The sequence below is a fragment of the Macaca fascicularis genome, chromosome 9 (assembly GCF_037993035.2).
Source record: "Macaca fascicularis isolate 582-1 chromosome 9, T2T-MFA8v1.1".
Lineage (NCBI taxonomy): Eukaryota > Metazoa > Chordata > Mammalia > Primates > Cercopithecidae > Macaca > Macaca fascicularis.
Window position 1 is genome coordinate 24,071,180 of NC_088383.1, and position 24,097 is coordinate 24,095,276.

The 24,097-nt window shown below is 40.6% G+C and overlaps 1 protein-coding gene across 1 annotated transcript in view; it reads right to left on the reverse strand.

The window, feature by feature from the left end:
- C9H10orf67 (chromosome 9 C10orf67 homolog) overlaps positions 1-24,097 on the reverse strand; it is a 121,948-nt gene that overhangs the window by 63,999 nt on the left and 33,852 nt on the right. Inside the window, exons 5-9 of the mRNA XM_015455650.4 lie at positions 23,444-23,591; positions 22,213-22,271; positions 14,318-14,383; positions 2,109-2,168; positions 1,176-1,340 (exon numbers count right to left, since the gene is read on the reverse strand). Coding sequence (XP_015311136.3) covers positions 1,176-1,340; positions 2,109-2,168; positions 14,318-14,383; positions 22,213-22,271; positions 23,444-23,591 — 498 coding nt within the window. The remainder of the gene's footprint in view (positions 1-1,175; positions 1,341-2,108; positions 2,169-14,317; positions 14,384-22,212; positions 22,272-23,443; positions 23,592-24,097) is intronic.

The window sequence follows — 24,097 nt, forward strand, 5'->3', positions numbered from 1 at the left end:
ACTGATTTCCAATTGTCTATACTTCCTAACCCTCTGCAAAGTGGAAATGCTCACCTAGGAGAATCCTTTTTCTCTTCCCAGTAGTGTGACTTCCATTAGCACAACAAGCCTGGCCTTGCTCTACCTGCTCCCTCCTGCACATATGAGGAGTGGTCCATCTCCTGGCGAGTGGGCACAAGAGGTCTGCACCTTGCCTTCCCCCTTTTTGGAGCAAGGATGCACAGAGCGTGCACAATTCTGCTCCACTCCTCCATGCTCTAAGTGAGAGAAATGCAAATTCTGCCCTGTGTAGGGGAAGAAGGAAGAACGAGGGAACATGTAGGAAAGGGACAAAGAGTTTGAGAGAGCAAAATATGCAGTGGAGAGACTCTATGTGAAGCGCTTGGCATTGGCCATATGTGTCACCAATTGGGTTCTATGCCTTCTGAAAGGAGCCTTGACTACTTACACAATTCACAGTGTCCACAGATCAACTAAGAGTTGTAGAAATACAACTATCCTTATAGCTAAGAGCAGAAGGCTATAGAGACACAGGGTCATGATGATGGGAGGTGTTGTACAATGTAGTGAGCAGTGCCTCATAAATATACACACAATTAGCCCACAGTGAGCTAAGTGTCCCAGAGCTACTTCTTAGCACCTCCTTTTTATGTAGACCAAGGGTGCCACCCTAGCTCCTGCAAAAACAGTTGTGATGATCAGGGGAAAGGTAGAAAAGGAGAGCAGCAGCATAGAGTTCACGCATGCACGTCGCTGACAGCATGATTTCCTCCAGTTGTAGACTGAGGAATCCTGCATGAGCAAATGGACTGGATACCTGTGTGTCCTTCCGGGAATCTTCAGTGAGCTTCTGATGGACCCTGGGCAGTCATGAGTTTGAGACTGTATATCCTAGAAAGTGCTTGGGATGTAGCTTCTCTATTTTGGTAATTAAATAGAGACCCACTGGGGCTTAGTGACTCAACTGCCTGGCTGGGGATACTGATGACTTCATCTTGGGAAAGTGAAGGAGGCTCACCCTGACATGTTGGTTTAGAAATAGGCAGCTGGAGCCCCCCACTCAGGGGCGAGAACAAGGTGTGCTTAGACTGCAGGCCTCATGGATAGGGCGAAAGAGACAGGAGCCCCTGTGCAGAGGAAGGTGGACAGTGTGTGGTCATGGAAGCAGTTCTTACCACAAATTGCTCTTCCTTTAAAGCCTTCTTTGGAGTCTTAGCTTTCTTGGCCCCAGTAGATGATATACTCATGGTCGCAGAATGTGGCCTCGAAGCTGTGGTGCTGGGTGGAGACTTGGACCACGGGGACAAAGAGGCTTCTCTCCCCTTGGCTGATTTTGCAGCCTGCCACACAAAAGTAAACAACTTTGTTATTCTCATTTTGTTTCTTGGATTTGTGTCCCTCTCTTTCACACTCTTCCCCTCCCCTGAGCTGCAATTGCAGAGCTGAGGTTTTCAGTCCTAGAGCACGTGGATTTGTTCTTGCTCCCAGGCCCACAATCTCCCCTGGCAGGATTTGATTGGTAGGCTGAGCTTATTTCTCCACTCTCCCCCTTTAATCCTCATGTCCTAAGAAGAACACACCAACAAATCAATGCTCTTTGGAATCCCCTGGAATGGTGAGGTCTATGTGGAGAGGGGTGGGTGGCAGCTCGAGGCCTGTATCTAGGTAGGAAGAAGGTAGGGAAATAGTAGGAAGGATGAGGATATCAGGATGCATTCCTCCTGATGCCCCACTAGCTGGTTTTTTGGCTTTCAATTTCACTCTTTGCTCCCTGTTCTCAACAATCAGCTCCTGATTTCCCATTCACACTTCTTACACCACTTTATTTATTTATTTATTTTTAAAGAGATAGTCTCACTATGTTGTGCAGGCTGGTCTTGAACTCCTGGACTCAAGCAATCCTCCTGCCTCGGCCTCCCAAAGTACTAGGATTATAGATGTGAGCCACTGCTCCCGGCCTTGCTCTCACTTTCAAGAACTTTCTTTTTCAAACTCAGACATTGGAAAGTGAAAAACCTCAGTATGCTACATAGATTTGTCAATTCAGATGCCAAAATCAGGGAAGCACAAAATTAAAGAGAAAGAGGAGAAAAAACTTAAATACAAACCTTGACACTTAAGCTGCCATACTTTTTTCTCATTTCCTGGTCCTCTTTCTGTTTATTAATCTGTAAAATTAAAGACCCATATCATTGGTTATTATCTATCAAGATTAAAAAAGACAATTTTCTATAAAATTTCTATAAGCAATGAAAGAGTAACATTTTAAACCATTTGTCTGCCAAAACTAATATGGGATACAAGTTATAATATCAAAGAGAAAACAAACTTGTATCCAGAAAAAGAACTTTTATTAAAAAAGTAAACAGGAATATATAACATTGCAAATATCTAAAGTCATTAGCATTCATTCATTGCATTAAGTACAACGGACATCATAGGAAAACATGCATTATGTGTTCAGCACCTTCAACTGAAATATACAGATTCTCACATTGGGACTGACTAGGCAGACAACTTGACCCACAGAGAATGAAGAAACGCAGGTGGGGTGATGGGTCCTCCCAGGAGTGGCACAGAGCCAAAGGAACCCCTGTCCCCAGCCAAGGGAAGTGGTGAGTGATTGTGTGACCTCCCCTGGGAAACCATGCTTCTCCCATAGATCTTTGCAACCTGTGGATCAGGAGATCCCCTCATGAGCCCATACCACCAGGGCCCTGGGTCTGATACACAGTGGTGTGTGGAGTCTTGGCAGAGTAGCTGCTCAGGTATACATGGAGACCCAGCAGTTTTACATACTCTGGTCCTGGGAATCCCGGCAAGGTGGCAGATCTGTCTGTACCTTCCCCCTGGGAAGGGGACTGAATCCAGGGAGTCAAGCAGCTTTGTTCTGCAGGCCCTATTTCCATGGTGCCTCACAGGTTAAGCCCCACTGACCTGGAATTCCAGCCAGCCAGCAGCAACAGGTTGGAGACGGCCTCAGATGGACCAAATTCCCAGGGGGAGAGGCGGCCGCCATCTCTGCGGTTTGGTTGACTCAGCTGTTCTAGCCTGCCAGTTCTAGGGAGTCCAGGTGGTTCAGATGAGGAGAAGTCTCGCACAATGCAGCACAGCTGCTGTGCAGAAATCGTGGCCAGACTGCTTAAGTGGAACCCTGATCCAGCTCTCCTTACTGGGTGGGGCCTCCCTGCAGGAATTTCAGCAACTCCAGCCAGGGTTATATGTACAGAACTCTGATCTCTCCCTGAGACAGAGCCCCAATTAAAAGACACAAAATGGCAAGCTGGATAAAGAGTCAAGACCCATCAGTATGCTTTCTTCAACAGACCCATCTCACATTCAAAGAAACTCATAATAAAGGGATGGGGGAAAAATTTACCAAGAAAAAGGAAAACAGAAAAAAGCAGGGGTCACAATCCTAGTTTCTGACAAAACAGACTTTAAACCAATGAAGATCAAAAAAGACAAAGGGCACTACATAATGGTAAAAGGTTCAACTCAACAAGAAGAGCTAACTGTCCTGAATATATATGCACCCAATACTGGAGCACCCAGATTCATAAAGCATGTTCTTAAGAGTCCTACAAAGAGACTTAGACTCCCCTCTATCTATTAATGGATACCAGAGGTGTTTCCAGTTTTTTGCTCTTACAAACAAAGCTGCTACAAACAAATGCAAACATTTGTGACCCAAGACGTTGTGTGAACATGTGCTTTTATTTATCTTGGGTAAATACCAAGGAGTGCAATGGCCAGATCATCTGTTAAGTATAGAATTTTAGAAATTTCTTTTAGTTGTCAAAACATTTACATTTTTCTAAATGTATATTTTACATTTCCACTAGCAGAGAATGAGAGTTCTAGTTGCTCCACATCCTTGACAACACTTTATATGGTCGACCTTTTAAATTTTAGCCAGGCTAGTGAGTATATAGTGATATTTCATTGAGATTTTAATTTATATCTCCCTAAAGACTAATGATGTTGGGCATCTTTTTATGTCATCATTTGCCTCTATATATCTTTTTAAATAAAGTGCCTGTTCAAATAGTTTGGCCATTTAAAAAATTGAGTTGTTTTTATATTATTACATTGTAAGAGTTATTTGCATAGTCTAGATGCAAATTCTTTGTTAAAGATATTTTGCAAATATTTTCTCCCACTCTGTGGTTTGTTTTTTCATTAAAAGAAAAACATTTTGAACAGTAAACTTTTTGTTGTTGTTGTATGACACAACGTCTTGCTCTATCACCCAGGCTGGAGTGCAGTGGTGTGACCAGGGCTCACTGCAGACTTGATCTCCCTGGATTCACGTGATCCCCCCACCTCAGCCTCTGAAGTATCTGGGACTACAGGTGCATGCCAGTATGACTGCCTAATTTTTCTGTTTTTTTATAGAGATGAAGTTTCACCATGTTGCCCAGGCTGGTCTTCAACTCCTAGGCTCAAGCAATCTGCCAGCCTCGGCCTCCTAAAGTGTTGGTATTACAGGTGCGAGCCACCATGCCTGGCTAAACTTTTTAAATTTCTGATAAACTGTAATTTGTTATTTAAGAAATCTTTGCCAAATCTGAGATCACTAAGATTCTCTCTTATATCTTTATCTAGAAGTTTTGTAGTTTCAGCTATTACAATTCTGATCCATTTCAAGTTAACTTTAATATGAGGTGTCAGGTAAGGGTTGAGGTTCATTTTTTGCTTATTGCTGTCCAATTGTTCCAGTACTGTTTGTTGAAAAGATTATCCTTACTACTTGAATTGCCTTTGCATCTTGGTCAGAAATCAATTCATTATATATGATCCATAGGGTCTACTACTGGATTCTCTAGTCTATTTCAGCAATCTACGTTTCTCCTTATGCCAAGACCACTTTACCTTGACTACTATAGTTTTACAGCAAGTTTGAACCAGGTGTGTGCATCTTTCAACTTTGTTCTTTTTCAAAATTGTTTCAGCTATTCCAGGTCTTGTGCATGTCTATATAAATTTTAGGATAGGCTTGTTGATTTCAACAACAACAACAACAACAACACAAAACCCTGCTGGGATTTTGATTAGGACTGTGTTGAATCCATAAATCAATCTGGAGAGAATTGACAGCTTGATAATATGCATCTCTTGAATCATGAACAATGGAAATATTTCTGCATCTATTTAAGTCTTTAATTTATTTCAGCAGTATTTTATATTAACTGTACATGTTTTGCACATATTTTGTCATGTTTATCCATAAGCACTTCATATTGTTTGATGCTATCATAACCAGTGTTTTTCAAAATTTCAATTTTTGATTGTTCATTGTTTATATATAGAAGTACAAGATTTTTGTATCTTGATATTTGCAACCATTCTGCATTCACTTATTAATTCTAGTAGCTTTTTTTTTGTAGATTTATTAGGATTTCCTATAGAGATGATCATGTCATCTGGGAATTTAAAAAGTTCTACCTCTTCCTTCCCTATCTGGATGTTATGTATTTTTGTGTGTGTGCGTTTTTGCACTGGTTAGGACCTAAAACACAATGTTGAAGGGAAGTAATAAGAGCAGGTATTCTTGTCATATTTCTGACTTCAGAGTCAAAATCTTCATCCTTTCACTATCAACCATGATAATAGTGTGTTTTGTAGATATCTTTTATCAGCTTGAGAGGTTCTCTTCTATTCCCAGTTTGCTGAGAGTATTTTTTATCATGAATGGAAACTGGAGTCCCTCAAATGCTTTTTCTTCATCTACCTGCCTTTTGACTCCATTATTTTATATCCTTCCCATGAACAAAATATATTTATCTTCACTCAAGGCCTTAAAAAATCTCATTGTACTATAGCATCAGCTTGAAGTCTGGAATCTCATTATCTAAATCAAGTCCAGGTGCAGATGAGGCTCCTTGAGTACAATCTCTCTTGATCTGAAGATCCAGAAACTAAAGAGACAAGTTATCTGTCCCCACACAGCGAATGTTCCGTGGTGGGACACAGGATAAGCACTAGAGATCCCACTCCATTCAAGGGAAGAAGGAGGCATAGAGCAACAGCTGGTCCATAGTAATTTTGAAATCCAACTAGGCATATATTGCTGGTTTCTTGACTAGGACCAAGTCCTGCTCCACTTTTGGAGGCAAACTACCATACACAGTAAATATTGTTGGAAAACTCGAACTTCTGAAGTCCATGTAGTTGTTTTTACTCTGTATTGTTTCTCACAGGTATCAGGGGAACCAGCCCCCAATATTTCAACATACATTGTTTCTATTTTCCCCAAGTGTTGGCTGATCTGAGAAATAAAGAGAAAAAGTACAGAGAGAGAAATTTTACAGCTGGGCTTCCGGGGGTGTCATCACATAATGGTACGACCGTGATGGTGACCCTGAGCTGCAAAATCAGCAAGTTTTTACTAGGGATTTCAAAAGGAGAAGGTGTGTATGAATAGGGAGTGGGTCACAGAGATCACATGCTTCAAAGGGCAATACAAGATCACAAGGCAAAGGGCAGAGCAAGATCACAAGGCAAGGGCAAAATTAGAATTACTGATGAGGGTCTGTGTCCTGCTGGGCACGCATTGTCTTGATAAACATCTTAACAGGAAACAGGGTTTGAGAACAGACAACTGGTCTGACTAGAATTTACCAGGCTGGAACTTTCCAATCCTAGTAAGCCTGAGGGCACTGCGGGAGACCAGGGCGTATTTCATCCCTTATCTCAGCTGCATAAGACAGACACTCCCAGAGCAGCCATCTATAGATCTACCCCTGGGAATGTATTCCTTTCCCAAGGTATTAATTATTAATATTCCTTACTGGGAAAATAATTCAGCAATATTTCTCCTACTCACACATCAATTTATAGGCTCCCTGCAAGGAGGAAAATATGGCTCTATTCTGCCCGATCCTGCAGGCAATCAGACCTTATGGTTATCTTTCCTTGTTCCCTGAAAATCGCTGTTATTCTGTTCTTTTTCAGGGTGCACTGATTTCATACTGTTCAAATACATGTTTTACAAACAATTTGTATAGTTAATGCAATCATCACAGGGTCCTGAGGTGACATATATCCTCAGCTTATGAAGATGATGATTAAGAGATTAAAGACAGGCATAGGAAATTATAAAAGTATTAATTTTGGGAACTAATTAATGTCCATGAAATGTTCACAATTTATGTTCAAAGACTGCAGTAAAGACAGGCATGAGAAATTATCAAAGTATTAATTTTTGGAACTCATAAATGTCCATAAAATCTTCACAATTTATGTTCTTCTGCTGCAGCTTCAGCCGGTCCCTCTGTTCAGGGTCCCTGGCTTCCCGCAACATACAGGTGGTTTCTTATTTCCTTGTGTACTTCCTTATCTTTGACTATGTGATATTAGTTGCTCCTATAATTGTAGGGTAGAGAATTCTGGGAATTCTCTGAGGCTTAGGATTAAAGTACTCCTTATAGAGAGTATTTCCATTTGCTTCTTTCAGGGGTACTTTCTATTCACTTAAAACCAAACTGATGCCAGGTGCAGTGGCACGTAGTCCCAGCTACTTGGGAGGCTGAGGTGGGAGGATTGCTTGAGCACAGGAGTTCGAGATCAGTTTATGCAAGATATCAAGATCCCATCTCTGAAAAACAAACAAATTAACTAAACTGAAGGTTTGAGGTTCTGTGAATACAAACTTGAGTTGCAAATCCCCTGTAAGTCCTGCCTCTCAAAACCCTTCAGGAAGAGATTGTCCCCCTTGTGCTGCTCCGTACAGAGGCAACTCTCCCCTGCAGGCCTCTGGGTATTAGGTAGGTTTCAGGTTTACATTTGGTCATGTTCATCCGGCAGGAATGACCTTTGGTTCGCAGCCTAATGCAAGAGATCACTGCTGATTACCCCTATACACACACACACACACACACACACACACACACACACACACACACACATATGCAGGCACTCTAGCATGCCCTGCACTGTGACTTCTGTTTAGTGCAGATAAGTAAATCCCCTCAGGACAATCAGCTTGGAAACCTCAACTGACCCCTCTGTGTTTCCCTTGATGTTTGACTTTTGACCAGGTAAGCCCCATGTCCCTGGTCATTTTTTTATGCTCTTACAAAGATGTTTGCAATACTGTATCTAGAATTTTTTGAGGTTTTAAAAAATTTGGGTGGGAGTCACTTTGAATGCCAGCTCACTTGATAAGTTTTCCCTGTAATCAATATCAATATGGTTAATTTTTAAAAGTTTGAGCCCTTTTTCCCACAGAGTTTCCATTCTGCCTCAGAATTCTCTCTCAATACATTGGAGTTGATACATGAACTTAGGTTTATTTGGAATCCCTGGACTAACAGAAGAAGCTTCCAGGTTTCTTCCTATTAGGGTGATTAACTATCCTGGTGCTTTTTACGACTGAGGGGGTTTCTCAGGATGTAGGGCTTTCAGTGCTAAGAATGAACAAACCAGGATGAGCTGGTCACCCTGTCAGTCATGATCAATGCTTTCATCACTGAGTGTAGGTGTGAATAATCCACTCCTCTTTTCTCTGAGGAGGGAAGGAAACTTTACATATTACTAGTGGGAACAGACAAACCCATGACCCAGTAACTCCTTCCTCACTCTGTTGCTTGGTCAGTGAAATGGCTCAGTGGGGATAAAGGGAGCCTCTGGAAGACCTGCAGAACTCCTGTTCATACAGAAGGCATTGACGTCACCTCCTCTAGCTCAGCTCTGGGTGTTCCCCTTTTTAGAAAGACAATTCCCCAGCCAGGAAGCTGCCACTGTCATATAGTATGGTAGATAGCCAACTTCCCTATAAATATATAAAGTGGTGTGTCGGGGGCATCCCTCTCCCACAGCAATTCCTGTGATTCACCTTACCCAAGCTCTCCTCTTGGTGGGCTAATAAAAGACCAAAGGAGTGTGTCCTGTCTGTTAATTTTCTTCTTGTAAGTTTTTAATCAATAAACTTTATACCTGCACCACACATTCTAGAGGTATGTACGCCTGTACCCTTGCATTCCATCTAGGAATACAACAGCACAACACAAGATATTGCCCATGGGGAGCACTTGGCCCAATCACCACATTGCGAGAGATAAATGGCAATTTCCTTATGTGGAAATTTGAACCGCCTCCCTGAGCGCAGGAGTAATGGCTTATATTTATGTAAATATATTAGTATTAGTAAGTGTATTAGAAAGTGTAACATTCTAACAGTGATGTGCCAGGGAAAGGAATCGATGAATAAATAAATTAAACGAAAACAAATGAAGAGGATCAGAATCACAAATGGATAAAGACATTTCACTTAACTACACCTGGCTAAGAGTTTTTCCTTATTAAATAAGGCAGCAGATCTCAACATGTGGTCCAAGGACCTCTAAGGTGCCCCAAACCTTAGGGGTTCTGTGAGGCCTAAATTATTCTCATAATAATACTAACAGATTAGTCACTGTTTCTTCATTCTCATGGTCTCATGAGTGGACACTGGAGTTTTTCAAAAGCTATGTGATATTTATCATGGCAGAGAATACAGAAGTATCTATGAGAATTTAAATAATTTCCAGGAAACCAAATACTAAAGAAATTTACAGAAATAAGTGACTGGGTATTGTGGCTTATGCTTGTAATTCCAGCACTTTAAGAGGCTGAGGTGGGTGGATCACTTGAGCCCAGGAGTTTACAATCAGCCTGGGCAATGTGGCAAAACCCTGTCTCTACAAAAAATAGAAAAATTAGCCAGACATGTTGGTACGTGGCTGTAATCCCAGCTACTTGGGAGGTTGAGGCAGGAGAATAACCTGAGGCCAGGAAGTCGAGGCTGCAGTGAGCCATGATTGTGCCACTGCACGGCAGTCTGGGTGACAGAGTAAGACCATCTCAAAAAAAAAAAAAAATACACACACACACGTATACAAAATACACACATATGTAAGACAAAGCCACTTTTGCTAAACATTTTCTGTGTTGGGAAAGATTTTCTTATAAACAATATGGCATTTATGTCAGCATGTGAAGAGTTTAGTGTTGTTATTTTTAAGTCACTTAACAAATAATTTGATTATGTTTTCCTTTCATATATGGTAAATATCAACAGATAAAACCCATCTGTGTTAGTATATTCTCACATTGCTATAAAGAAATATCTGAGACTGGGTAATTTATAAAGAAAAGAGGTTTAATTGGCTCGCGGTTCTGCAGGCCGTATAGGAAGCATAGGGGCTTCTGCTTCTGGGGAGATCTCAAGAAGCTTCCAATCACGGTGGGAGGTGAAGGGGGAGCAGGCGTCTCACATGGTGGGAACAGGAGCAACAGAGAGATGTCGGGAGGTGCTACACACTTTTAAATGACCAGATCTCACCAGAACTCACTCACTATAGTGAAGACAGTATAATGGGGGATGGTGCTAAACCATTTATGAGAAATCTGCCCACATGATACAATCACCTCCCACAAGGCCCCCACTCCAACACTGGAGCTTACATTTCTATATGAGATTTTGATGGGAACACACATCCAAACCATATCACCATCTAAACCAAATTTTCTTGGGGGACCTCAAAAAATATTTAAGAGTGTAAAGAGATCCTGAGACCAAAAAGTTTGAGAACCACTGGAATGGAACCTGGAAATTAATCCTGGAAACCCCACTGCAGGTCCTCTCTATATTGTATAGCTGTGTCACGTATGTATTACCAGTATTATGGGCTTATTAAAGTACATATAGTTCATGCCATATATAGTGTGGGTTAAGCCATTCTCAACTATTTTTTGTTATCCCTTCTATCATTTACTCATAACAAATATTTAGTGGCCATCTACCCCATGGGGGCCACCATGTTAGGTTTTAGTAGTAAAACCATAGCTCACAGAATGGAAATAGCAGGTAAGATAACAGGCCATCTCTACAGAATGTGACGAGAGCCACAAGAGGAAAACTGTGTGCCATGCCAGCATGAGGGTGGGCACCTCTTCCAGGCAAGGGAAGTCAGGGTGGGAGAGGTTTCCCAGAGGAGGCAGCATCTGACCTCTGACCTGAAAGATGAGAGGACCTAACCAGGTGCTGACCAAGAGAGGTCAGTTCAGGGAGAAAGAAGAGCACAGAAGGAACGGAACTCTGAGGCATCCTTGTCTGAATCTCCTGATTGTAAAGAGAGAAATCTACCTGCTGATATCAGGTAGGGTGAATGGCTGCAAGAGTTCATGGGGCTCATTCTGATGAATTTTGAACAACACACCCTCAGGGGAGCTCTTCCTTTCACAAGGTTTGCCTTCTAGCTCTTTGACTTCCTAAGGGGATTGTGGGTTGGTCACAGTGGCTCATGCCTATAATCCCAACACTTTAGGAGGCCAAGGCAGGAGGATTGCTTCAGTCCAGGAGTTCAAGACCAGCCTGGGCAATATAGTGAGACCCTGTCTCTATATTTTATAAATATTATTTTAAAAAGTAGATTGTGAAGGCTATGCAGGACTAATAAATGTCCAAGATTGCATGGAACACATTTGACTGACCAGCGGGCACAGACTCACTGCCAGTGAGACAGGGATCACACGGACAGCAGAACTTGTTCCTCTACCTTCCATGGCATACAGGGACAGTCACATTGGGTCATGCTTGTGTCATGTTTGTCTTGATGAAGAGTCACTATTCGCAGAGCTTCCATGTAAACGTGGCTTTGCATGGACCACTGAAAACATCTGTTTCCTAACTGGATAGCCAAACCCTGCCACATGACATATAACAGGACTGCACAGGCTTGAGGCATGCCTCAGAGGGAACGCAGGCATCAGGAACCTAGTTGTGGGAGCAAGGGAGATTGCAAGGGTAACTTATTGCTGTGCCCCCAGAATGGGGCTAGGGCAACCTATGTACTTCCTTCCCATCTCCAGTCTGGATTGTTCCAAGAAATAGGGTGCGCTGGGATGAAGCAGATAGAAATGAAGTAAGAGAAAGAGTTCAATCATGATATTTTTCTGATGAGGGCCCTCTGTTTTGTTAACTTCAAAATAAACGAAAGCCACTTAGCCTAGGAATCATGGAAAGACCCAAAATTATTTCACATGCTTCCTCAAAAGCCAATCTAAGGATACAATCACTCTAGGTTGCATCGCTTACCTAACATATATATTATATATATATAATAAATAATAAATATGTGTATGTTATATATAATAATAAATATGTATTTATTTATCTATTTTTTTTTTAAAGACAGGGTCTTGCTCTGTTGCCTAGGCTGAAAAGCAGTGGTATGATCACAGCTCACTGCAGTGTCAAACTTCTGGGCTCAAGTGATCCTCACACCTCCCACCTAGCCTCCTGAGTAGGAGGACTGCAGGCATGTGCTACTATGCCTAGCTAATCTTTTTTATTTTATATAAAAACGGGGCCTCACTATGTTGCTCAGGGGGGTCTCAAACTCCTGGGCTCAAGCGATTCCCCTATCTCAGCCTCCCAAAGCACTGGGCTTACAGGCATGAGCTGCCACACAAAGTCAGTTTACATATACTTACTGATTGTGCCTCTTTACTACCAGTTCTTTGGCTTTTTGCACTACACTCTTAACAGGTCAGAAAATAACTTTCACTGGAATATAATAATAGGCAAGCATGTAACAAAACCCTTCTGGCTAGAAAGTATTTAAATTTTTACAGAATGACAGTGGTCAACTCCACCTTCTCCCACTCTTCCTTGTCAGTGCAATCACAAATCCCGGGTCCTGGAAAAACGCAGGATAGCAAGAAACGAAGGAAGCCCAAATAGCAACAACAAAACCAGGCTGCCTCCAAGCGAATAACAGAATGCCTTGCAGGAGTAGGGAGAAGGCAGTGAAATAGTGACCTCGATGGGTCCAAAGCGGGTATGCAATGGAAACCTCCATCACATGAAGAACCTCAGGCCCACTTCCTCTATTGAAATCATGAGCTCCTAGACTAGTCTAGGCATCCTGAAGGCTCTTTCGCCGTCGTGGAGTTTGTGGTGCAGGCTCTTGCTGCTTGGCAACAAGCTTGGGGCGCAACAAACTTCTAAACCACAAAATAAAATGTGATTGGTTCCCCTGTGAGCAATACAATAGCACCCGTTAAAGGCTTACAGTTAAAATAAAAAGGCAAAGTAATTCAAAGAGTATGGGATCTGCTCCTAGTATAGGCACAAATTCACTGACTGAGTAGTTTAATTTCTTCTCTATTGCTGCTAACAAACAATATAACACTGGCTTTCCACTCTATAAAAACACTTCCAGTTTTAATGACAATATGCACATTTATTTAGTTGTTTGTTTTCCAAAGTAAAGCCTGAACTTTGGAGGAATGACAGAAGAGAGTGGGGGTGGAGGTAGAAGAAATTCACCAAGTAGACTCAAATAATGGAGTCTATTTTGATATGCCAGGTATTTAAAAGTAGCAGGCTCAAAATAACACATTTGTTAACACATGGTTTTTGTGAATCGCCAACCATAAATTTTTTTCGTTGCCTGCATTCCCAAGTTGGTTTCATAGAAGGCTTTATTGTAATCCAGGAGAATTGTTTTGCATTAATTTCTATGACAAGGAACCCAAAACACAGGGTGCTGAGAGTAACAAAACAGAGTTAGGGAAACAGTCATGACTTGGCACAAAGTGTGACAAGCTGTAAAAAAGCGAATGTTTCAATATCTGAAGTGTTGATTTCCTATGAGCAACCTTTTCTCTTCCAAACAGTATCATATTCTTTTCAAGCACATTTAGAACGCAAGTCAAGCTGTGTTTTATTTTTTATTATAATAAACACAGTCAGTTTACTGTAACAAAGACATACTAGTGGTAATCAGCTGAAAGCCAAATACGCCACCATAAGCTGGGCGGGGGGCTGCTGTGGGGGGGCTGGGGGCTGGGTAGTCAACTGATAAAAGACCAGCCGTCTGGAAAGTTCTCTTAAAAGAACATAAAAAGGCAGTGTTTTCTTATGAGACTAACACAGAATGCCAAAATATCTAGCTGGGCTCTTTTTTATTGTCACTTACGGCAATTTGTAACTGAAAATAGCAATTCCTTCAAAATAGTGGGCTCTCCTATTTGTTTTTTTTTTTAAATCTCCATAATAAAATGCAGAAATTTTATACATGGTTTTAAATGGTAATACTATTTCTTACACAAGACTCTAGTAAGCATATTTATTGCTGTGCTACTCAAACTGCTTTCTTTAAAATGACCATTTACAAATGTTTATAATTATACATGTACTTAGATTTCTGATAAAGGTGAAATGAGTCATTCACAGGAAATAATCACAAATAAAGTTTATAAAACTTTCATGGTTAAATTAAATTCCTGAATTCAAATAGTTAGGAAATAATGTAAATCATCTTACCGCATCCTGAACTAATGATTTTTCATAATTAAGCTCTTCTCTTAATCTTTCTCTACTATCCATTAACTGAAAGAGAAGAAATTATATTTTTATTAAAGATAAGAACAGAACATCTAACATCTCTCCTCAAGAGAATTTAGTGAAACATACTTCAATATGAGAAAAAATGGATCTCAATCCGATCAAAAGAAAATTAAATTTCTACAGATGATCATCTTACATTATTATAGAATTATTATGTAAGCAAGTAAAATATACACAGAAAATACCAATTTATTTACACCTTTCCTCACCCCACACCATCAAAATGTAACATCACAATAAAGCAAGTCCTACTCTGTCAAAAAGAACAATTTTGCCTAATGTTTTATGTGACCCATCTCTTATTTTAGGGTTTTGCGTTATATCTATGTGCATATCAAACTACATTTATACCAACTGAAAATAGCTATCAGAAGCATACACTGGGCTGGGTGCAGTGGCTCACACCTGTAATCCCAGTGCTTTCAGAGGCTGAAGCAGGAGGATTGCTTGAGGCCAAGAGTTTGAGACTTGGTATCAGGTCTCCACAAAAAAAATTTTTTAGGCTGGGCACAGTGGCTGACACTCATAGTCCCAGCACTTTGGAAGGCTGAGGCAGGTGGATCACCTGAGGTCAGGAGTTCAAGACCAGCCTGACCCACATGGTGAAACCCCATTTCTACTAAAAATACAAAAATTAGCTGGGCACAGTTGCATGTGCCTGTAATCCAAGCTACTTTGGAGGCTGAAGCAGGAGGATTGCTTGAGCCCAGGAATTTAAGGCTGCAATGAACTATGGTCATACCACTGCACTCCAGCCTAGAACAAGACCCTGTCTCTAAACAAAAGAACAAACCATTTATTTGTGGGAGCTAGAAATTAAAACAATTGAACTTACGGAGATAACAAGAAGAAGGATGGTTACCAGATGCTGGGAAGGGTAGTGAGGGGTGGGGTAATAGGGTTAACAGTACAAAAAAAAAAAAATGGCTAGAAAGAACGAATAAGACCTAGTATTTGATAGCACAACAGGGTGACTATAGTCAATAATTTAATTGTACATTTAAAAATAACTAAAAGAGTATAAATGGATTGTTTGTAATACAAAGGATAAATGCTTGAGGTGATGGATACCCCACTTATCCTCATGTGATTATTACACATCGTAATGCCTGTACCAAAATATTTCATATACCCTGTAAATATACACACCTACTAGGTACCTAAAAAATGAAAAATGAAAAAACAAACAAAAACCCCATGCACTGCAGGGCCCTTGTTCCCTTGTGACTTGCCTTGGTATTTACATTGATCAGTTGCTGTTTGTGTGTGTTATAGGCTAGTAAAATTCAACCTTTCGTTTTGATATGCATTCAATTTCATTAATTCATGTCTGTATTAATTTAATAAATATCCCCAGTGTCACCGTTCTTGTTTCAGTTCTTTATTGTTTCCCTGGTTTATCCAAGCAACACCTTCACTGGACTCTGGTTCCCGGCTTTCCTCTCTCCCATTCATTTTCTTTCTGAAACACAAATCTGATCCTGCCGCAATGTTCAAGGCTCTCCAACGCACTTAGAAGGTAATTCAAACCTTCTTTGCATGAATATAATCTTCTGCCACTGTCCTCTGCCCCTTGCCACTCCTTGCTCTCAGGTACTCTTCATCTACAGCAAACCACACTCCCTTTCCCATACAAGGTGCTTTTGCTTGGTACTTAGAATACTCCTCTCAACTCTCCCGCATCTCTTTGCTGGCTAACTCTAACAGCTCCTCTTGGGGCCAGTGCAGTATCCTTCCTCCAACCTTCCCTGATCCCGTAGAGTACAGGCTGGGAATGCCTCTTGTGTGCCGCACAGCAAAGTCTGCTTCTCTGCATCCTGACGCTATCACACCTGTACTGTGCTCTCTGACTCCGGGTCTGTCTCCCTCCCAGAGTGAAATTCATGAGAACAGATTCTACTGTGGCAGCAGCTGGAAGACAGGCACAGATACAGCTGGTATTTGATTCTTGGAATTAAAACACAAAAGCTATGAATTCCATAACTGACCATGCTTAGCCCAGATGGATGGCAAGAGGTCAGCCTCCCCAAATTCAGTCCCATTTTCAATCTGTTTTTAAGTGCATCCAGGGCTTAAAAAAAAAAAAAAAAAAAAAAAAAAAAAAAAAAAAAAAAAAAAGGTGGGGGAAACACATGGTTATCTGAAGTCTTCTGAGTTGCTCCTTTCCATTTGCACCCTCTTCCCCACACCCCTGGTCTCCTCAGTCTGTCTGCCCCACTACAGAATCTTCCTATATCGTTTCATCAGACTTCTACTGCATTCTCAAGCCACACCCAATCACAAGCAGTTTCACAAATCCATGTCAGGCTTTATGCATTCATACACTGTACCCAGCTCTTCTACTCTCTTGCCTGCCTGGAAAAATCAGCTCCAAAGCCCAACACGGTGGCTCACACCTATGATCCCAGCACTTTGGGAGGCTGAGGTGGGAGGATCCCTTGAGCCCGGGAGTTCAAGACCAGCCTAAGCAACATAGTGAGAGAATATCTCCCCAAAAATGAATAAATACATAAATACATAAGCCAGGTGTGGTGCAGACCTGTAGTACCAGCTACTCAGGAGATTGAGGTGGGAGAATTGCTTGAGACCAGGAGGTCAAGGCTGCAGTGAGCCATGATCACGCCACTGCACTCCATCCTGGGCAACAAAGAAAGACCCTATCTCAAAAAAACCCCAAACAAACAAGCAAGCAAACAACAGAAAAAACCTAAAAAAATCAGCTCCAGTGGGCCTCAACAGGAGAACATGAGAAAGGTTGTGGAACTGTTTGTGAAGCTTTTCTAGAATCTTCCAGATGAGGCCAGGCATCTCTTCTCTAGTACACACTTCTCTTATAGTCCCTATCTCACTGCCCTATGGCTTTGGTCTATCCCTGTAGACTTCACCTGTCCCCAGAAGGGACCATAGGTATATACATGCATTTTATTTTTTCTAGCAGTAGCACAGTGCCTAGTACTTAAAGGCAACTAATAAACATTGCTGAACAAATTGATTTAGTGCAGGATATTGGAAAAAAACCCAGCAAATATCAGCTGTCATTTGTTCAACAACATCTGAACTGCTTCCCAGTTGACAAAGCATGCTGACATTCATTATCTCATTCAGTCCACACAGTACACATGGGAGAAACAGGAAGGAGGAAGACAAGTACTGGCCCCAGGGGACCTAGTGGCAAAAATGGAACAGGAATCCAGGGTTCTAGATTCTTTCTGCTCAGTACCAAAATATCCCTATATTCAATGTCTATGAGAAGTTCCAGTGCATGTAAAGAAAAAAAGAAAAGAAAGACAGAATTAAAAATCAAGCAGATTAGGAGTCTGCTATACTATATTATATAATTTGTTACATATATTTCATTATATATGTTACATATATCACATTATATGTTATATATATTAAATTATATTTATATATTACATTATACATAACAGAGCTATCAGAAATATAATGTGAGTCATATATAATTTTGAATTTTATAGTAGCTGTGCTAAAAAGACAAAAGAAATAGGTAAAAGCAATTTTAATAATGTGTTTTTATCCCAATATATATTCAAACTATTATTTCAATGTATATTCAATATAGAAAATTATTAGTGAGACATTTCACATTTTTTACACCAAGTGTTTGAAATCCAGTGTGTATTTTTCACTTACAGTACATCTCAATTGGGGAGCTACGTTTGCATTGGAAATGCTTTATTTGTATTCAGATTTCATAAAATTTACAAATGAAAAAGTAGAGTCACATATCCCAGTTATCAAAAATACACAGAAAGGTTTTCCAAGAACTGAAATGAGTTTTTAAATTTGAATTTAAAGAATTGGAAATTAAATTATTAAAACTTAGTTCCTCACTTGCACTGGCCACATTTCAAGTGCTCAATAGCCACATGTGGCCAGGGGCCACCATAGCACAGTGCAGATTTAGAAAGCTGAGGCAGCATTTAACTGACATATTTAAACTCACAGATATAGCCAGCCATCAATTGGTGGCTTACCAGTGAGATTATTTTTTTTTTGCTTGAATTTGTTATTGTACTCCTTATAGAAAGTAGGAAGTACATGCTACTCATTTCTACCAGTGGTAATACAGACTGAAGAACTTGAGAAACATTTTCAATAAAGAACCAGGCCCAGTGCAATGACTCACACCTGTAATCCTAATACTTTGGGAGGATGAGGTGGGAGCATCACTTGAGGCCAAGAGTTTGAGACCAGCCTGTTTCTACAAAAATAAAAAATAAAAAATAAGCCAAGTGTGGTGGTACTCCTCTTTAGTCCCAGCTACTCTGGGATCTGAGATGGGAGGATTGCTTGAGCCTGGATGTTTGAGACTGCAAGTGAGATATTATCGCACCACTGTACTCCAGCCTTGGGGACAGAATGAGACTGAGACAAGGAAGGAAGGAAAGGAAAGAAGGAAGGAAGGAAGGAAGGGAGGGAGGGAGGGAGGGAGGGAGGGAGGGAGGGAGGGAGGGAGGGAACGAAGGAAAGGAAGAGAAGGAGGGAGGGAGGAACGGAGGGAGAAAGGAGGAAGGAAAGGAGGGAGGAAAAGAGGGAGGAAAGGAGGGACAGGTGACGGTTCCCTGGTTGGTTATTAAGTGAAACTAGAAGGCTGAGATTTCATTTCTGACCTTAGAGGTTGATGCCAAGAAGGTTAAATGGAATTTACATTATTATCACTGCAAATAGGGTGAAGCCTAAGAAAATGAACTCCCCTTGTGAAAACCTGTGAGGGATTCAGTTATCAGGGAAACATCTCCCACCTCTGACCAATCAGGGTAACCATTTCTTTGAAAAATACTTCTTAAAAGTAGTTTTATCTAAAATATAAGAATATTTTGAGTGAAGAAATAAGAGAGGACACAAACAAATGAAAAAACATTCCATCCTCATGGATAAGAAGAATCAATATCATGAAAACGGCCATACTGCCCAAAGTAATTTATAGATTCAATGCTATTTCCATCAAACTACCATTGACATTCTTCACAGAATTAGTAAAAACTATTTTAAATTTCATGTGGAATCAAAGACCCCGTATAGCCAAGACAATCCCTAAGCAAAAAGAACAAAGCTGGCGTCATCACACTACCTGACTTCAAACTATACTATAAGGTTACAGTAACCAAAACAGCATGGTACTGGTACCAAAACAGACATATAGACCAATGGAGCAGAACAGAGACCTCAGAAATAACACCACACATCTACAACCATCTGATCTTTGACAAACCTGACAAAAACAAGAAATGGGGAAAGGATCTCCTGTTCAGTAAATGGTGCTGGGAAAACTGGCTAGCCATATGCAGAAAACTGAAACTGGACCCTTTCCTTACACCTTATACAAAAATTAACTCAAGATGGATTAAAGACTTAAATGTAAAACCCAAAATCATAAAAACCTAGAAGAAAATCTAGGCAATGCCATTCAGGACATAGGCGTGGGCAAACACTTCATGACAAAAACACCAAAAGCAATTGCAACAAAAGCCAAAATTGACAAATGGGATCTAATTAAAGTAAAGAGCTTCTGAACAGCAAAAGAAACTATCATCAGAGTGAACAGGCAACCTACAGAATGGGAGAAAATCTTTGCAATCTACCCATCTGACAAAGGTCTAATACCCAGAATCTACAAGGAACTAAATCAAATTTACAAGAAAAAAACAACCCCATCAAAAAGTTGGCAAAGGATATGAACAGACACTTCTCAAAAGAAGACATTTACGTGGCCAACAAACTTGTGAAAAAAAGCTCAACATCACTGATCATCAGAGAAATGCAAATCAAAACCACGATGAGATACCATCTCACACCAGTCAGAATGGTGATTATTAAAAAGTCAGAAAACAATAGATGCTGGTACCTATTGTGGAGAAATAGGAACACTCTTACACTGTTAGTGGGAATGCAAATTAGTTCAACCATTGGGGAAGACAGTATGGAGTATTCCTCAAGGATCTAGAACCAGAAATACCATTTGACCCAGCAATCCCATCACTGGGTATATACTCAAAGGAATATAAATCATTTTACTATAAAGAGACATGCATATGTATTTTTATTGCAGCATTATTTACAATAGCAAAGACATGGAACCAACCCAAATGCCCATCAGTGATAGACTGGATAAAGAAAATGTGGCACATATACACCATGGAATACCATGCAGCCATAAAAAGGAATGAGATCATGTCCTTTGCAGGGATATGGATGAAGCTGGAAGCCATCATCCTCAGCAAACTAACACAGGAACAGAAAACCAAACACCGTATGTTCTCGCTCATAAGTAGGAGTTGAACATTGAGAATACATGGACACAGACTGGGGAACAACACACACCAGGGCCTGTTGGTGGGGGGTGGGGGTGAGGGGAGAGAACTTAGAGGATGGGTCAATAGGTGCAGCAAACCACCATGGCACATGTATACCTATGTAACAAACCTGCACATTCTGCACATGTATCCTATCTTTTAGAAGAAATAAAGGACAAAAAATTTTTAAAAATTAAAAAAAGAATATCTTGAATGGCAATATCAGGCCTGGTTGAAATCTGTACCTGAACTTAAGCAGATGTGGTGGCTGAGCTCTTCAAATGTGGCTAGCGCAACTGTGAAACTAAATTCTTAATTTTGTCTGATTTTAATCCATTTTAACTTAAAATTGGATACTCGGTTCAGTTACTGGAAGACATTTATGTTTATTTGGAATAATTTGGGGATGTGAATCTGCTTATTTATCTGTAAACTGTATGAACTATAAATGCATTCTTATTCTATTCATCTCTTGGAGTATTCTTCAGTGCCTCGGGCATTGTGCTCCCCACTAAGAGACCAGATAGAGCAGTTTCCACCCTTATGGAGCCTCCAGTAGGGCAGGGAAGATAGACCATAACAGAATGGCAACTGAGAGCCACAACAGGGAAGTTTGCGGGTAAACAAGAACAGAGTGGGGGAGCCCCACGTGTGCAGGGAGAGCAGGAATTGCTGAGATCCTACTGAATTCAATTGAATGCACTAGGAAATCTTGTTGTTGTTGTTGTTGTTGTTGTTGTTGTTGTTGTGGGGGTTGGTGGTGTATGTGTATGTGTGTTTCAGACAGGGTCTCACTCTGTTGTCTAGGCGGGAGTGCAGTGGTACAATTCTAGTTCACTGCAGCCCTGAACTTCTGAGCTTAAACAATCCTCCTACTTCAGATTCCCGAGTAGCTGGGACTACAGATATGTGCCACCACACTCGGCTATATATTTTTTATTTTTATAAAGACGGGGTCTCACTATGTTTTCCAGGCTGTCCTTGAACTCCTGGGCTCAGGAGTTTCTCCAACCTTGGCCTGCAAAGCTGCTAGGATTACAGGGGTGAGCCATTGCACCCCACCTTGGAAATCTTGATTTTTGTTCTACCAAAAGAATTCCCTGCTCTAAATATTTACCAGATAACATAAGCCCAGCTCATCCATGAACATCAACCAACATCTGATCTGAAAATAAGACTGTTCATTTTTAATATAATTTTTTCCTCAACTGCGAGCTCATCTTCAGACTTCTCTGTGTCATGTAACTTCGGTGCCTTAAAATCAACAAGGCAGATGGTCAGTGATTCCAAACAAAAGAAGTATCTATACATGAGTTTTCAAGATGGAGTCCTTATTTGCTTCTAGTAACCCTTCCCAAATAGTGGGGAGAGATTAAATACGTGGATCAATTTTCCTCTATGTCACAAGACACTCTGGACACAGTGTTACTTGGCCAATTGCGCCTATAGTTCCATTTAAAAGAGTCATTTATCAACGTAAAAACATTATAGTACCTTCTGAATAGTTTTTTGATCCTTTTCTGCCATCTCTTTCATACTTATAAGTTCATCTTCTGTAAACAAAAGGAGAGAGAGGCCAACCATGAAATTACATGCTTATGCCCCTGTATTTAAACGGCCTGCTTCAGGGCAGGCTGTGGGGCACTAGCAGACATGGTGGACACAAGGCCTAGCAGGACTGTGACCTTCACAACTGCCCTTGACATTCACAGCCTTCTTCCTGCTGTTCAGATGGCTGGTCAGATAGGGATTAAGAAGTAAGTTCAAGATCCAAGTGTGGCTGAGGGCTGAAAGCTTTTCATCAATACTAGCGATGGACATTTTTGCTGTTAGTCACAGCCAATGCAAAGAGCTTTAGCAGGTGGCAGTTTATGACTTAATAAGAACGACCCAAAACTAAAAGGCCTCACTATGCCACAGCAGAAGAGAACGAGACTATACTGGCATGGTAGAATTTTACATCCAAGGGATAATATTAATATAATATATCTCATTTCATTGATATTTTGCTATAATTCATTTTATTGCCTGCTCATTGCTTTGAATAAGCAGATTAAGGACAACATCATGTAATTAACATAACCACACGGATCACAGTTAAATGAAAAAATACATTAAAGCAATCTCACTTTGGTGATTACATTTTTCCCTTTTCCACATGTTCTAACAACTTCGGTGATTTAAACACAACTTTCACCAACGCATGTGGTATGAAAGAAAAGGGGTATAAAGTATACAAACAAAATTGTATATTTAAACTTCGTATCAAAAATTGAAGTAACTACTAAATAGTAGCATACTTTCCTGAAAGGCTAACTCTGTTTTCCCCACAAAGCATATCCCTATATGTACTCTTAAGCATTTAAGTGTTATCAAGTTCAGATAATCAGTTAAGCATCTGAAACAAATCAGCAAAAGTTTCTATTTGGTTATAGTATTTCTAAGTGAAATGGAGCATTGATTAGCAAATTTTTGCAAAGGCCAATGTCTGTCTTGAAACAACATCCTGAGTTAACATGACATGGCTCAGGGATACAACTACAAACATATCCTCTGTCCCATGTAAGAAATGCTACCTTCAATAAAAAGCAAAGATGGCTATGAAATTGATCTTTTAAATGTAAATAACCAAACAAATGTATGTTTGGAAAAGACAAACATAGTTATGAGCTTTACAACGTGACCAATACATAGATTTTTCTCAAAGGTGATTTCAAAATGTTACCTAATCCTGAATTTTCTTTTAGATTGATCTGGATTTCTTCTTCAAGCTCTGAAATGATCTGAAGCAGCCTCTCATTTTCCAGTTTGTACTCCAAATTTTCCTTTTCTGCGTTTGATTTTGGAGAGCTGGTTTCCTTGGGAAAAGATTCCTAAAAGATGGAGAATGCCATATTTCTAAGCAGGGAGCCAAGGATTTAAATATGCAAGACAAGGACAATACAGATACAGAAAAGCTATCATATAATTTTCTGAATTCTATTACACACTTATAATAAGAATAGTAAAAAGGAAGGAGCCTAAATAGAGCTTGCTGGAAGAAAGGCTCCAGTACATTCTGTACAAAGACCTCAACACATGGGGACATTTTATTGACAGGAATAATGCATATCATACTGTTTGTGTGCCCTCATCATTCAGGTCAATTCATTATGGAGGCTGTGTCCGGGGAGGCAGCTGGGGCCCCTCCACCCACACTTCCCTCTGTGTGTGTCTGAAGTGCTGTCCGCCTGTAACTAGGCAGGCTGGGGGGACCAGGACGGGCAGCGCCAGGGGGTGGCAGAGTGCATGGCTAAGGAGGGGGGCTTGTTGCCTTTGTGGCATTTCCCAGTGTCAGTGCTGCCAGTGTCATGAGGAGCACATCACATGTCAAAGTGGT